The sequence below is a fragment of the Neopelma chrysocephalum genome, unplaced genomic scaffold (assembly GCF_003984885.1).
Source record: "Neopelma chrysocephalum unplaced genomic scaffold, ASM398488v2 Primary Assembly neopelma1_103b, whole genome shotgun sequence".
In the NCBI taxonomy this organism is placed as follows: domain Eukaryota; kingdom Metazoa; phylum Chordata; class Aves; order Passeriformes; family Pipridae; genus Neopelma; species Neopelma chrysocephalum.
In genome coordinates this window covers 4760239-4776358 of record NW_020897767.1, presented here as the reverse complement: position 1 = coordinate 4776358, position 16120 = coordinate 4760239, and the positions used below count along the sequence as shown (strand labels likewise).

The window sequence follows — 16120 nt, the reverse complement described above, 5'->3', positions numbered from 1 at the left end:
ATCTCCATCAGACAAGCTTAGTAACTCATGAAGTCTGAAAACTTGTGCTTTTACTTGCATTTTCTTCATGCAAAATATTTATAAAAATAAAATAATAACATTAAAATAATAATATTAAAATATATCTCTGTGAGTTTTGCTTTTGGTTGTTACATGCATAGTCACACACACACACACACATATATATATACACGTATATGTATTCCAAAGAAGTAAGTTCTGGTTCTCTTTGAATTCAAAATTAAAATATAATAGAAGATTTCAGCTTAAAGTAATTTTTCCTGAGCACATTTACTCACCCCTGCAATGAACTCCCTCGTCATACCCATCAGAGCAGTCATAGACACCGTTGCAGAGCTGGGACAAGTGAATGCATTTGTTGGTACCAATGCAGCTGACAAAATTCGGGGTGCACTTGAAATCTGCTTCCTCAGGACCTAGAAAAAACAGACAGAAAATTTCTTATACGTGTTTTTACATCCACAACAAGACAAAGAAAGTTCTACACTTCATTCCCTTGTTAAAGCTAAGGGCATCACTCCATGTATTAGTTAATTTTGCAGATTTTACTGCATTGTCATGAGTGTATTTAGGAGAATTAAAGTCATCAAGAAATGATTACTGTAATTAAAAGGAAATCAATGGGTCAGAGGATTATTTCCCAAAATACAGGTGTTTTACATTTGCTGAAATAAGCTTTGCAGACACTAAAAGGCATCATAAGATTTTCAATTGTCCTGTGAATAGCCTATCAAGAATCATATCAAGAGTAATAGGTACCAGTATTTACTTTCACTGTTGTGCTACGCAGATAATTGTAGATATTTATGAAATTACATATAAATGTCACATATTTATGGCTGCATTAGATCAGAGAAACTGTTGCTCCATCCCAGGAGTCTGCCTCTGGAACTGCACAGCCCGGGATGGCAGGGAGAGTATAAGGATGCTGTGACTGCTCCCTTCGGGATACCTCCCCTGCTGCAATCACTTATCTCTGTCCCCTTATCTCTGCAGGGTTAGGTATCGGGATTTTTCAGGGAATTCAGGGATGTCCTTTGTTTATCTCTTAGAAAGGGTTCTGATTGATTTAAAAAAAAAACCCAAGAAACAACGAAAACCCACCCCACAAACAAAATTAGACATGATAAAGACTTTGAGATTTTTAACACTGTAAAGAACATTTAGAGGTCTGAGGGGTTCAGCTCATTTAAGGGATGAATCATAATTTATACATTGTATATGATTAGCTACACACAGACCAAAGGCGTGGAAATTTTTCAGGAAAACAACTTAAATCTCCTTGATTGTTTGTGTTGGAGCCTTAGGTCTGTGCTAAACTCTCTAACAGTCCTTTAGGGAAGTCTATCCAAGGATGCACTGTGCTCTAGGGGGAATATGCTTTCACCTTCTTTGAGGCACAAACTCCAAGAGGAAGGACAGAAATTACAGGCAATAGCTGAAAGCTCCCTCACAAGTGGGAAAACCTCGGCTTTGGCATATCTTGTCTCTTGGACTCAGCAGGACAAACCAAAGGAGAGCTCTGGGGGGGATTTACAACTTCTACAACAAATACAGATGGCTCTTAGTAAAGGCCATTAAAGAAAAATCCTAACACATTTGTACCAGTTAGAAAACCCTAACCAGCACAGGGCAGGTGAGCAGAGCAGCACCCCTAACACAGCAGGAAGGCAGGATTTACAGCATCCTGATCCCTCCTCTGACCTCCACAGCTTCACACCTTGCAGCCATGGAAGGACAGCAATGCCATCCTTGAGGAATTCCTGATTAACAGAAACACAGCACTCTGGCAATCAGGATAAAAGGTAATGTATATAGGGATGAACGAACCATGTCTCAAACGATTTGTTTGCTTCCAGAATGAAAATAAAAACCATACTTTTTTAATATGGCTGCATGCTACACAGTTAAAAAAATAAAAATCCCTAAGCTCAGGGGTCTAAATAATTTTTGAACTCAAAGGAAATATAAACTATTCTCACTGTGGTTAAATACACACAAAGCAAATGTAGAGGTATTAAAATGTTTCACAAAGAACACATTTTTCCTGTATTTTCCAGCAAAATGTAGGAAGAAATTAACAACAGAAAGTTGAAAGATGATTAAAATTTATTGTAGATGTTAGGATTTGAAGACTATGGTGATAAGAGGCAGAAAACCAGAGAGAAGCTTGGACTTTGGGTATTTTACTCTTCTTTCTGTTACCTGGAGGTCGAACACTTCATCTCATGAAGTATCCCATGCATGTAAAGCTTCCTACAGTAACTACAACCCTTGGCAGTGCCCAACATTCCTTCAGGACTTGTTTGACTCTGCAGAGCTTTCAAAGAAGAACATAAATAAAGCAGTGTAGGATGGCCAAGTGCTCAATGTCAGGTTGGTCATATAAAACAGAAAGGTTTAGTTTGGTTCCCATTTCAGTTGTATCAGGACTTGAAGGTACCTCACATTTAACAAAACCAAACTAATTTTCTGATTTGCCAGTAATAAGTTGCTTATTTATTGTGTTAGAGTAACTGTGATAGGGGGTCAGGAGTGAAAAAAATCTTTTTTTCTTCTAAAATTGGGAACATTCATTAAAAAAAAATTAGATCTGTGAACATGTGAACCATGGTACTTGCATTACTTACTTACATATAAACCCAAGACTGCTGAAGGGCTTTCATACCTTATAAAACAGAAAGCTTGAGATCTGTGACCAAAACTATATCAATAAATATATATATCTTCTAAATTTTATGACTGAAAAGAATGAATCTCTTAATTAGCATTTAAAATCTTAATAGTCTAGTCTGATATGCTCCTGTCTATCAAGATTTTGGGATTTAATTTTAATTTGATGTTTCTTACTTTTAAAATACAATATTCCTTCAGGACACAAACATCCTGCGATTTTAAATATATTCTCTAACTCAAAGTACTAGTAGGGGAGCTTCCTAATTAGATTTCTTTGATTGGGAACATAGGAGGGGAAACTGAAATATGCTTCAGGAAGTATTACTCATAATGTTTTTTTTCTCCAAGAGAAATTTTGTGCACCACTTGTGAAAGCAGAAGATTAGAAGCCATTAACTTATTCATATGATTAAGATAAATTCATATGTACTTTATGTTTGTTTACAAGCATGATGCTTTGGAAGTCAACTTGACTTAAAAATGTAAATGAACTTCAGTCCCAAAAAGCCCAGTTTTATAGAAGTTTTGTGACTTATTTTGTTCTTAAAATGATTCTAAAAGTTAACAGGTCTCAATCATCAATAACAGTGGAAGAAGACAGAAGGTTCCAAGCACACTCTGCCCACAATTCCTGCCACCTTCACTGAATAAAAAAAAAATTAAGCCAAAGCAAGCTGCATGTTGTGATACTTTGAAGCAGCACTTGCTTTTCCCACTGAATCCTTCCCAGCTGCTGCACTTTTTGAAATGTCTAATGCAAATAAAGATGAGTAGCTTTTTATCTTGTTTATTCCTCTTCCCTCTCCCTTTAGCAGACATCCACTTCTGGCAACGTTATCAAGTGAACTTCAGGAAAAGGAATTTTAAAGTGTTCTTCTTCAAAATAATCTCAGTGTATTTTACATCAGTGCAAGAATACAAAGAATATAAAAGACGGATGGTGTCTTTTCTTCCCTTCAAGAGACATAATAATTCCTAGCCTTGCCAGTTGGTGGAAAAATAGTCAAAACTACTGGCTGCAATTATGGTAATACACCATCTCGATGCTTCAAACGCTCCTACTGGGATGCTGCTTGGAGGACAAAGAGGATGGAAGCAGCCTTGCTCATGCAGTGCTGCACAGCTCAGAGACTGGGTCAGGCAGCAGAAAATCCAGCTGTCTCCTTGAGTCATTGTCTCTCAACAGATGGTTGAGAAATGGGAAAAGAGCAGAGTGGCAGGAGCTGAGCCAGGGCCACAGGGTTTTTCCTCCCTGGGCTGCAGGCCCAGCCCAAGTGGAGGGTGACTGGAGCACTGGGCACCTCCCCAGGGATGAGGCACTGTGTTCACCCACGGGTGGGGGTCAGGATTATGCCCAGTGAGGGTACCAAGGTTAGGCACAGCCCTGGAATGGCCATGTGGACAGACCACTGCTCCTTTCCCCAAATCCTCCAGAAAGCAGCCTGTGCCCAGGGGTAGACAGGCTAAGAACAGGAAAGAGATTAATTCTGGATCTGGGTTTCTTTGGCTGTTGAATCAGCCAGGACACCATTTCTGATCTGGTCACACCGTGTCACGCTTGCTGCTTGTTCACAGCATGTGAGAAAGCATGGAGGAAAATTGCATCATGTTTTGGCAATACCTGTGCAGTTCACAGGCTGAAGTCCCTTCAGAGAAGGTGCCCTTACGACAGGAAGGATGGAAAGAGAGTCCTTGTGAATCCTCCAGCAGGAGACAATGGGATCAACCAAACGCGAGCTCTGGTTTCACACTAAAGAACCATCATGAGAAAGTATTAAAGGTCCCTACCAGAACCATCATTTTATCATTCCCTTCTGACATGGTATCTGCCTTAAGCTTGTGCTTAATGAAAACTGAAATTCCCTCACTTCAGGCAGTGTTATACTAAATCTCAAACTAGAGAATACAACCAAGAATCTGCAAGCTGATTATTTCCACTAACTTTTGTTATCATAAACAATATACAAGTGTTTATTAGAAAAAATCATGGAGGAACATTATTTCATGATGTATGTTTCCTTCTTCTAGAAATACCCTAATTTAATGCAAGTAAAGGTACAAGTTTTTATGCTAAGTTTACTAAGGGGTTACAAAATACGAAAAAAAAGATATTTGCAAAAGGAGACATACTAGGGAGCCCAGCACAAATTCAAAGTCCACAAAATGTTATTACAGTAAAACATATTCCCCACCTCTTGCCAATTCATTTAGAGATGTTCCTATTTGACAACTGTGACCAAAAAAAACATAAAATCTCCTGCTTCTCTGTTTATTTTTTCATCTTTGTCTTTCTCAGCTGAGTTTTTACAAAGTGCTTTTCCCTTCAACATCTTAGGCCACTAGTTAGAATTTTAACTAAAAGACAAGGCAACCAAACGTGGTACATCCCTTTTACATCACTGCATCCAATTTACTTCAAGACCAGCATCTTTTGAGTAGCTCTAATCCTGAGCCGTCCTCAGTCATAAGAACTAATTATACCAAACTGTGGGATGTCTTCAAAATTCCCATTTCTGCTGTACATCAGTGACTTACAGATCCTTCCTGCTCTCCTAAGTGTCTTTATGGAGTGAATCTTCTCCACAGTGAGCTGTTATCCTGAACAAAACCTTATTCCACAGCCCTTGAATTCAATTCTATTCTTAAGAAGAATAATCCACACAAATTTTGGGATCTCTCTGGGTAAATATGGGCTTAAATAAAAGCACTATGGTGCAATACAGTATGTGGCTTGTCAAACACACATGTAAGATTGTGAGGATTTTTCTCTCTGTTAACTAAGTTATGGCCATTAGAAGTTGCTTTTGTGGGAAAATTGAGGATTAATTGGAAAAAGAGACTATACTTCCATGATTAATTTTTTTTTTTAGTGAAATGTTTGAAATCTTCCTACTTCTCTTTTGAAATCTTCCAAAAGGCTGAATACTACATGTTAATTTCTATAGATACACGCATGGTCTCATAACTGCTTTAAAAAAGTAATTTTTTACACAGACAAGATTCACACTTTCAAAATCTTTGAAACATTGGGATAAACGTATGGAAATTACTTAAAATCTTTACTCTTTGGTATCATATATATGCAAAGAAAGGATTTCATATTTAACAAGGATTTAGCCATCATAAGTAACCCCTTATTCATTGCTACTTTTATCCATGAGCTTTATTCAACCATGTAGACTGATAATTAATATAAATTTGAAGTCACCTTCAATTAATTAACTCAGGTATTCAGCAGTCCATGAAAGAAGGAGAATATTAAACATAATAAGATGTGGACAATTGAAGAGGAAAGTAGGAGAAGTATTGTGTTGTTTGCAGCCTCTGACCTCGCAGACAGAGAATACTGACTGCAAAATAATATTTACAGGAAAGAATAAAACCGGTGACAAATGAATTAATATATCTATAGCACACCCTCACAACTTATGGCCAAAGGTAAGAGAGGAGTTAAGGCTGTAGAAAGCACTACTGAAACAAACAGAAACAAAAGAGGAAATTAAGAACTTCAGAAATCAAAAGATGGTTTTGAGTCACCACAGTTTGAAAACCAGTCATCGGTGCTGACTCACAGCCCTGACGCGTCCAGCAACAAGTGTCTCATCTCTGCCCTCTCTCTATAAAAGCAGGACTGTCAACAGGCTTTGACTCATTGTGCTTTATACAGGGAGAGCAAAAACAGCTATCCAAGCCAAAGTTTCCCAAATCCAATCAAGGATTTGCATTGGTCGTGCCTGCTGAGGCCACATCTGGAATCCTGTGCTCAGTTTTGGGCCTTTCATTACAAGGAAGACTTTGAGGGGCTGGAGCAGGTCCAGAGAAGGGCAACAGAGCTGGGGAAGGGTCTGGGGTACCAGGAACAGCTGAGGGAGCTGGGGGGGCTCAGCCTGGAGAAAAGGAGGCTCAAGGGGGGACCTTCTCACTCTCTACAACTCTCTTGAAAGGAGATTGTAGTGAGATGGGGGTCAGTCTCTTCTCCCGAGTAACAAGGGATTGAGCAATAGGAAATGGCCTCAAGTTGCACCAGGAGAGGTTTAGATTGGATATTGGGAAAAATTTATTTCCCAAAAGGCTGATCAGGCATTGGAACAGGTTGCCCAAGGAAGTGGTGGAGTCATTGTCCCTGGAGATATTTAAAGGGTGTGTGGATGTGGCACTTGGGGACATGGTTTAGCAGTGAACTCAGTGGTAATGGGTTAACAGTTACACTCGATGATCTTAGAGGAGTTTTCCAACCTAAATGATTCTGTGAGTCTATGATATAAAATTTGGTCTGTCAAAAACTCGTAATTAAAAAAAAAAAAGAGAAAAAGAAAACCACATTAGAATCCCGTTCCAAAGGATGGGTTCCAATTTTGTGTGTTACGGTAGACAAAATAGTTCAAAAGGTTATCTAATTATAAAGCTAAACGAGCCTCATATGACGCACAAAACTCCAATTTCTATACTCCTGTGACAGGCTTTTAGCACCAGCAGTGGTATTATGTACAAATGTACTCACAGGTGCAACACACAGCATATGGATATTGGGTTTATAATGCTCTACACTTGCTTGCCTTTACCTCTTTCTCTGTGTGGCTACACAAAATCAAACAGCAGACAGTCAAGATCTAAGATTATACAACTTTAATTGTTAAAATCCTTCTTTTGGTTTCAAACCATGAACATTGTTTGCATACTGCCACGATAACAGCTCTGTCAGGAGCTCTGTTTAAGTTGGCCCTCAGCAAACACTTTCCCTCTGGCCATCTTTTTCCTGATCACTGCTTTCTGTGTGTCAGACTCTTGCTCATCTTCACTACACAGATGTAAATAATTAACAGAGCCACAGGACTCATCCTTTCTACTGTAATGGAGCTGATAGTCACCAGTGAGAGGAGAAAAGCTACGCTGAAGGTTGCACAAAGGCTGATGAAGAGGAAAAAAGAGGTAGAGGAAATCCTTCTGAAACAACTCAATTTTGGATCATTATCCCAAAATCCCTCAGGGCACACAGGCTGAGATGGAGCCAGAATAATGTTTTCTGGGTGGTCAGGCCAAGAGCATCCACCAGAATCACGACCTGAATTAAAAGTGGTTTTCACCTAACATTAATGTTCCTAATAAAGCTATAAAAGCCATGGAGGTATTCAGACTGATAACAGTAAAATCAGCTCATAGAAGCAAGTCCACCTGTATTCCTAAATTAAGGTGGACAGTTTGCATCCCAAAATTATCTCAAATGGAAAATTCACCTGCAAAAGGGAGGAAAAAAAGACCTCCTCAGCCAAAAACCACCTAATATAACAATTCTACAAGACTGGAGTAATTTTCCACTGAGCAGTGCTAAGTTTAACCATTTCTGGATTGAATATCATGGCAGTGTGATTTTTTGTTTGGTTGGTTTTTTGACTGTTTGTTTTATTATTTTTTTAAACAAGTTTAAGGCTGATCAGTGAAATCCATGGCCACAAAGGCAACACCAAACCTTACTTCTCACTGACTGTTCTGCAGCCTCTCTAGTTACAGAAAAACCAAAGAACAAATGATGGCAAAGAGAAGTGGAGAGGAAATGAGACTGAAGTAGCCTGGGGAGTTCCAATATTCTTTCCCTCTGCGTCAGAAGATTAATATAATAAATCAATTAATAAATACATAGTGCTTTAAGACTGCCACACTGTACCAGAATGAAAATTAGGTTTAGGGGAAAGGGTAATGAAAACACCTAACTTTACTTTACAGAGGAACAGACAAGGACCAAAAGTCCAAAAGTTACATATTTTTATGATTTAAATACCTGGCCTTTACTAAAGTTAAGGTAAATATCTTAATTTTTGCCATTATGCTTAAATCAAAACATTCTATTCTCTCTACTGCTTCATATGCACATAGGACCTACTAATACCATACATCACCTTCTCCATTCCCCATCTTATAATACCCTGGAATTGTGAACTTAAATATTAGAAGTGGGTCTCACACAGTTTTTAAACCTCTGGTATTTCTTAAATGTTCCTAAATTTCACCCTTCACCTTAAAATTTTCATTTAAAATTGTCATAAATGGAATAATATAACCTTGCAAAGTTGTATAGTATGGAAGATAAAGCATTATCTCACACAAGCTAGCAAAAAACACAAAGCTCTTTGCAGTCAGAAAATACTAATAAAAATATCAGGTTGGTGTTTGGAAGCAAGAAGAATGAAGAACCCACAAGAGGACACATCTAGCATGAATTTTTCATAAAACCCAAGTCTCTATCTTGCCTGCCAAGGCTCAGTATGGCAGTGATTTTGATTAAAAACAAAAAACAATTCTCACCATGATAATTTTACATCACAACTGCCCGACATAATACAGTTACAGATCAATGAGTTTTAGTATTTTTATATACTCTCTCAGTGACCACAGCTTCAATATGAGCAGTAAAACTTACCATATAGGTGAGAGAATTTATGCTCTTTGCTACAGTCCCTAAAAATTAAAAACCTAAACCACACTTTTATTAAGCTCTCGCACATAGGATGTATCAGAATACAAAGGAAGGTCCTTGTATGTACCTACATAAGCAAAGCCATTGCAAATTTATAATCCCTGGTTATTTCTGGAGAACGGCTTTGCAAACATTTGTCAATGAAGACTGGAGGAAGAGGAAGAAAAAAAAGTGTGTTTTCAGGAAGCAAAAATAATTAATATTCTTTGTACTTGCAGGGACAGAAAAGCTTTGCTAATGGATTTTTTAGGTGATTTACTACAACCCACTAAAATAATTTATGATCAATGAAGTAAAAAATGAATATTGTCTCATATAGATGGTCACTCCTCATTAGTTATAAGGAACCTATTTTTAATTTGGAGATTTTGATTTAATTAGTGTCACACATCTCAAGACTTTCTTGTGTCAACTGTTGTAATGACTTGATGTCTGCACACAATACAGAACAGGCTAATGGAGTCTCAGTTTGAGAAAAATTATATGAGGTGAACAAAAGAAGTGTTAATTACTTAAACAATTAATGCACCTCATACTAGCAATATTGTAGCACTTCAACAGTTATGTTATAGATATTTACATAGCCCAAGTGTATAAATGTCCGTGGAAAAATGCATGTAGATGTTCTTTATAAAACAAGGTAATTGTGCAGTGGAAGGGCTGGATACAACAACAACATGGGACCTGAACCTCTGCAGCACAGCAGCTGTTTTAGACATTATAAAAATCTATTTGACTATATCTACATCATCCATCTCTCTTTATATTCCATTCCATCATGTTCCAGCTTGACTCTTCATTAGAATGCAGAAATTCTATTAAAATAGAGGGAGAGAAGGAGACTTTTACTGGATCATATCTGTAACAAGCTCTGGAAATTCTGATGGAAATCCATGGCCCACATCTTATGAACATTTATGCACCCCCACACAACCTCAGAAATGTCTATGGATTGAGAAAGAATTTACCAAGCTCATGTTTGCATCAGCAGAGATGGAATTCAAACCCAGAAATAGTTCTCAAGTCCCAAATAATGTGAAATTTCACAGGGTTTGATGAGATTTATAACATAAGACACTGTTTTAAAAACAAGAAAGGACTAGAACATACACTGATACCTTAACTTCTTACTTTAAGCAGCAAAACATGAAGTTTTCATCTCGTTTGCAATACATTAAGACTTTGCAGCAGATGATGTTAGTATCAACATGCATGTTTTATTTATGATTTTGGGATAGAAATTTACCATTAAAATGCATAACTGTTTAGCTTAGAGGGCCAACATTTTCCAGGTATTGGAGGGTGTTTTTTTTTTTTAAAGTTATTAAATCTGTATTACTTATTCATTTTAAAGATTATCTTATATGTTTAATTCAGCTTGAATGCAGAAACTTAGGAATAGATCTCATGCATTTTTAAACTGAGCTAGGCAGTTTGCAATCACAAATTTATTCATTTTTATTTTGTAAACAGACGTGTAAATTACATCTAATTAAAATAAATTGTGTATCTTGTTTCTTTTTATGCAGTCATGCACTGAAATGATGAGAACCAATTTTAATTGCTCTAAGTACAAAATATAAAACTATAAAATATCGAATCGGGTTTGTTGGAGTTTAGACTGTGTCAGAAAGATAAAAATTACAGGGCTTCATGTTGTGTAGACACTGGGGGTCCTATTTGATTTGGTATTAGCCTATAATTGTAAAATTACCTGGAATGTTTTTCATTTCGAACAAAACATAACATATCTTGTAGTGTATATCACAGTACAGTTTCCATCTCTCACAATGTATCCATGTAATGAAAAGAGGTGAACAAAACCTCAGATGGGCAAAAAATTAGAACAACTGGTAAAAAAATCCTGTATTACTTTCAGGAAGTGTTAAAATAGTAGTTCTTAGAGACTTCTAAAGTGCTTTGCAGTGTTATAGGTACTACAATTGGGAGAGAAGATTAGTTTCACATGTTTACCAGTTACAAAATAAAATAGCCTTCCCTCCCCATTTTGGTACTCTTAGAATAATTCTGAAGGGGCATTATTTAACATGATTCAGCCTTGCTTGTATCTGTTTCCCAACACAAAACCCAAAATGCCTCCTGCTAACAGCGGGGTGGAAGCTGACAAAGAGCCCATGTCAGACGCACCCCCAGTAAATCTCAGCCCTTTCAAGCAGGATCATCCCCCATTATTGGACATGTACTAATGAAATTAATGGGAGACTTCCAGCTCATTCAGCTCCACTCCCTTTGAAACAAGATTTTGCTGAACTTAAGGCCAGGCTGCCTCCACTGTGATTCAATACAAACACCTGGAGATGTGATCCTTATCCACCCGCTCAGCAGCTCTTGGAAGTTTCTGCAGGGGCAGCCTGCAAAGAGCTGAAGTGTTCATGGTGTATCTGAAGCAATGCTTTAAAATGTCATTTTCAGTGCAATTCTGTGTGATAATGTTGTTCAAAGCAAAAACTGGTATTTCACCACTAATATAATAGTCCAGCAGAGTGGAATTTCCAGGAAACTATGCCTGGCTTGTAACAGAATCCTCGCCAAGTGAAGGGGATGGGGGCATTAAAGTATGGCCAGTCTGAAGAAACAAGAACAATTTCATGTGAAATACAGAGGAAATACAGTGGGGTTAAAAGGATTATTTGCCTGCTGAATTCTGCTCACTCAGGAGAACCATGGAGATGTTTTCTCCCACATCAGCACGGCTTCTCAGAGCTGAGTATTTAGACTTTCAGTGCTTATAGTGTATTTTAAGCCTTCCATCATGCCCTAGAACAGCTGAACACTTCAGAAGACTCAAGAGAAAAGGGAGTCCAGAAGCACAGGGACTTTGGCTGAGACACAGGGAAATGAATGCTAACACCAGAGTGCTGATATCTACTGAAGGCTGAAGACAATATCCCAAAATACATTCAACTTTTCATCTTTTACCATATCTGGCAGCATTTCTTCTAAAAGTAATAGTGCTATAAACCTGAGAAAAAGATACAGTTGGGATGTAAAAACTCTGACCAACAACTGCTATGCTCAAGTGTGATTCATCACTACAATGTAAGAGCAATTTGTGCAAGTCTCAGGTGTGACTCAAGGCACGTTGTGAGGAGGTACTGGAGAGAGAAGAAAGCCACCTATTCTCAAGAAAGAGCTTAAAAGAGAAAAGAGAAGCAGTTGTTTTTTTTATTTCATGTCATACTTCATAATGGTAGATGTGCCATTCTTGGAAACATTCAAATTCTGGATGGACAGAGCTCTGAGCAACCTGATCTAGTTGAAAATGTCCCTGCTCACTGCAGGGGGTTGAACTTAGATGAGCTTTAAAGGTCCCTTCAAACACAAACTATTCTGTGATCTCAATCTGCCTTGTCTCCTCTCTTCAATACAGTAGTGCTGTTAAGCCACGAGATTCATAATTTCTGACCAGGGAAATGACTTCCATCATGGGGAGCTTGAGATAGTGCTTACTAAGTCATCCAGCCTTTATTGGTGCTCATCAAGGTCTGGCAAAGAGGTGTGTATGTCATAGAACAGTCTTTAAAAACCATACTCCAAAATGAGAAAAATAAAAAACCTTTTGTTTTGTATAACAATATATTTAAAGGGATCCAAGGCATTATTAAAATCCTAGGTATGTAACCTAATCAGAATGACAAAAAAAAAAATCCCAACAAAATAACTTGTTGTTATGAAATATGAACTAAAATTAAACCTCTTCCACATAAGTCTATATGAAAAGATAAAACATTACAAATTAAAATGGACATAGAACACAACTTGTCTTGACATATGTACACACCATTTTTGAAAGATTTTATGCATCTGTACTAGAATTTTATGGTGATAAACTAATTAGGCAAAATTAGCATGTTGATGATAGAAATGGAGATATGCTTGTATTTTTAACACTCACAAAAAAACAGTTTATTGAAAGTATTTCATCTCTTTCACAATAGGTGGTGAAGAGATTTCCAGATAATCACAACAGAGTGTGCTGAGCTGGACTGATGATTGCTGTTAAGACTATTTGCTCCAATATTGGGCTTTAACTGTCAAGAATCAAGATTTAAAACTGTATTCAGGTGAATAGTTGTAATGTTTTCAAACATCAAACCCAAGAAAGTGTCAAAATGGTTTATAAAGAAAATATATTGTATGCTGGTTTTATATATAATATTCTAAACTTTAGAACATGGTACTCTGTCAAAATAAAAGTGGAGTTTCTGTCTAGAACTTCTTCTACTGTCTTGTGCTAATACATTGTGCCTCAACAGTTATAGGAAATTTCAACATGGAAAAAACACTTTTTAACCCTGGACCTGGATTTATAAAAACAATCTAAAGTTCTTATACAGATCTGTAACAAAAACAGTTTCAGATTTAGGCAGGAAAAACATACAGTTGTCCTTGCAATTTCACAATGACTAAAAAAATATAAACCTTTATCATGTGATGGAGAAATAGTGTCCTCCCCACTGATTTACCTGTAGAAATGGAGACCTAGGACATGTTGATATGGAAGAATTTTCTAGTATGAGCTTGGTATCTTCAATTCTATAAAGACCTTTGCATTTATGGGCACGGAATCCTGCCCTTCCAGAACAGGGATGGTACAAATGACATCAAACTGATTATTTTTCTAATATGTTTATATTTTTTAAAAAACCAACCAAACAAAACAAACAAAACAAAGAAAAACCTACAAAATTTTTTAAGATGTCATTCCTAAATACTGCTGAACACTTAGAGTGTTCAGTAATTCTTGCTGAGAATGAGCAGTACCTATAGAAGGGGTAGGCTTACTGAAGATCAGAGTAAGTGCTGAAACTTAAGTATCTTTAGAGTAGGGACATTTATTGTTCACTTTAAACAGAAAGCAGAAATTTTCCAGGAAAGTGACAGACACTGGTGATTTTTTCTAAAGAAAGTCTACAATGGTCAACTAAATAATGACACAAAGTATATATCTGATATCTCAGGAAGATGCATGGGTGAGTTCGAATGCTGTCAGAATTATTTACACCCTTTACAGTCAGCTTATAGGAGGAGTAGTTCATCTATTTAAATATAATTTCAAGAAATTCCTTTTGTGGTTAGTGAACCTATCTGCTGTGCTCTGGCATTTAGTGAAGCACAAAAGTCACTTTATTCTGATGAAAGCAGCTCAGAAAGAAAAGATTGTAATATTCATATTTTACCTGAATACATTCCTAAGGACTTTTAGGACATATATATTAAAGGATTCCATTTAGAGACTGCTGCATTGACAATGTTATCTTATTAATCTCCATAGTTTGCCTTTGTGCCATATATTTCTGGGTTAGAGCGCAAAAGGTAACATAATTGTGTTCTTTTTCTTAGCAGGGCTTAGCTCAACTCCTATTAACCTTTAGCAAATCCACAAGAGCAGGATGTGATTTTAGTTATCACAGGTTCACATATTTTTAACATTCAGCTTCTTAGAGCTAAACATCTCTTATTTCCTTCCTATGTAAAGTAACCCACGGTGTTGCAGGTATTTTGCTTTAAAAACATTTTGCAAATACTTAATTTTGTTTCTGTTTACTACCTCCCACACCTTCAAAAAGTCCTGGGTCTAGATCCAGACCATGTAAGGCACGTGGAGTGAAATTAGATGAAATTTGGACAAAAGAAATTCAATACTGGGACTTAAAAAGTCTTCTAAACTCAGTGAGTGACATTCATTTTCATTTCCAAGCACTGCTATGTAGAAACACCTGAGTTAGCTCAAAAGAGAAGTGATTGAATAGCATGAGGAATCATTATGGTAAGTGCCACAAACCATCAGCTGCCACAAACAAACTTTAAAATAATTTAAATTCATTTATCTTGACCATTAACTCCAGCTGGGATCAACCTTAGCTTTGAGGGCTGTACCTACATGAATGCTGGCTCTTACTGCTCTAAGGCAAAGAGGAAATTGAATATTGCTTCTTATTTCCTGGCCAATAAACTGAATTGCAGGTTAAGAAGTTTGGAATAGACTGAAGAATTTGTATTGTACTTTTGTGTTTTACTGGAAAAAGATGGAGGTAGGCACATTATCACAGCTTTCTTTTTGAGAGCTGTTCATGTGCTGCAAAAATACTCCACAGTGGTTTGCTCTTTGAAAATGCATAATATTTAAGAACAAAGCCTGTAGGGATCCAATGTTGTGCCCAACTACCCATTTTTACTTTGTTAGTCTTGCTTAAAAAAAAGGAAAAAAATTGTCAGAACCTCTCCATGGAGAAACTTGCATTTGTCCTCTGACTAAAAACAGAGACCAAAATCAATTGTGTTGGTTTTACTGCTCATTTGTGGCGGTCGATTCGCCTGTTTTTGTGTGAGAATTTTTTTTATGTCCTTCCAAGTCCAAGAAGATCAGTTAAGAAGATCAGTAGCTGAGATGATTTTTTTAATCCCCATTTTGCTGGTTCAAAAATGATGTTTCATTCCTGCACTATTGAAATTTGTTTCCATTTTAGAAGGATGTAAGAAATTTCTTTTTTTCCTGATCTTTGACCTGTACATCTCAATTTTAAAGAGTATAAGTAAACAATGGAGTTGAAGGGAAGTATTTTAAATGTCCCTTTTATTCATGCTCTTTCTCACAGAAGCTTCTTCCTTTTTCACATGCTAAAAATGATTAAAAAGGAGAAGTCCACACCATGAAGAACAGCCTCCACCTCTGGACCTCTTAACTGCAACAAGTATTTCAAAGGTGGTTTCCTTTTCTCTCTGTTATTGTCCTATGGATGCTTTAATGGAAAAAAAAATGCTGTTTGGAGGACCTTCCATCTTCTGTTATCTCTGCCTCCTGGTGGTCTATGTTTTTTGAGTTTTTATTCAAAAAAATACCACTTTTCAGTGCTTCTTTACTCCTGACTCATTTTCTGCTATTCACATGCCTTTCTCTTACAGTCACTAGTTTTACCCTGGTGCATT

General features: G+C 37.0%; 1 protein-coding gene across 7 annotated transcripts in view; it reads right to left on the bottom strand.

Moving 5' to 3' along the window:
- LRP1B (LDL receptor related protein 1B) overlaps positions 1–16120 on the bottom strand; it is a 677950-nt gene that overhangs the window by 402468 nt on the left and 259362 nt on the right. For all 7 annotated transcript variants that reach the window (XM_027695895.1, XM_027695888.1, XM_027695892.1 and 4 more), the window contains one exon: positions 300–437. In XM_027695895.1, coding sequence (XP_027551696.1) covers positions 300–437 — 138 coding nt within the window. The remainder of the gene's footprint in view (positions 1–299; positions 438–16120) is intronic.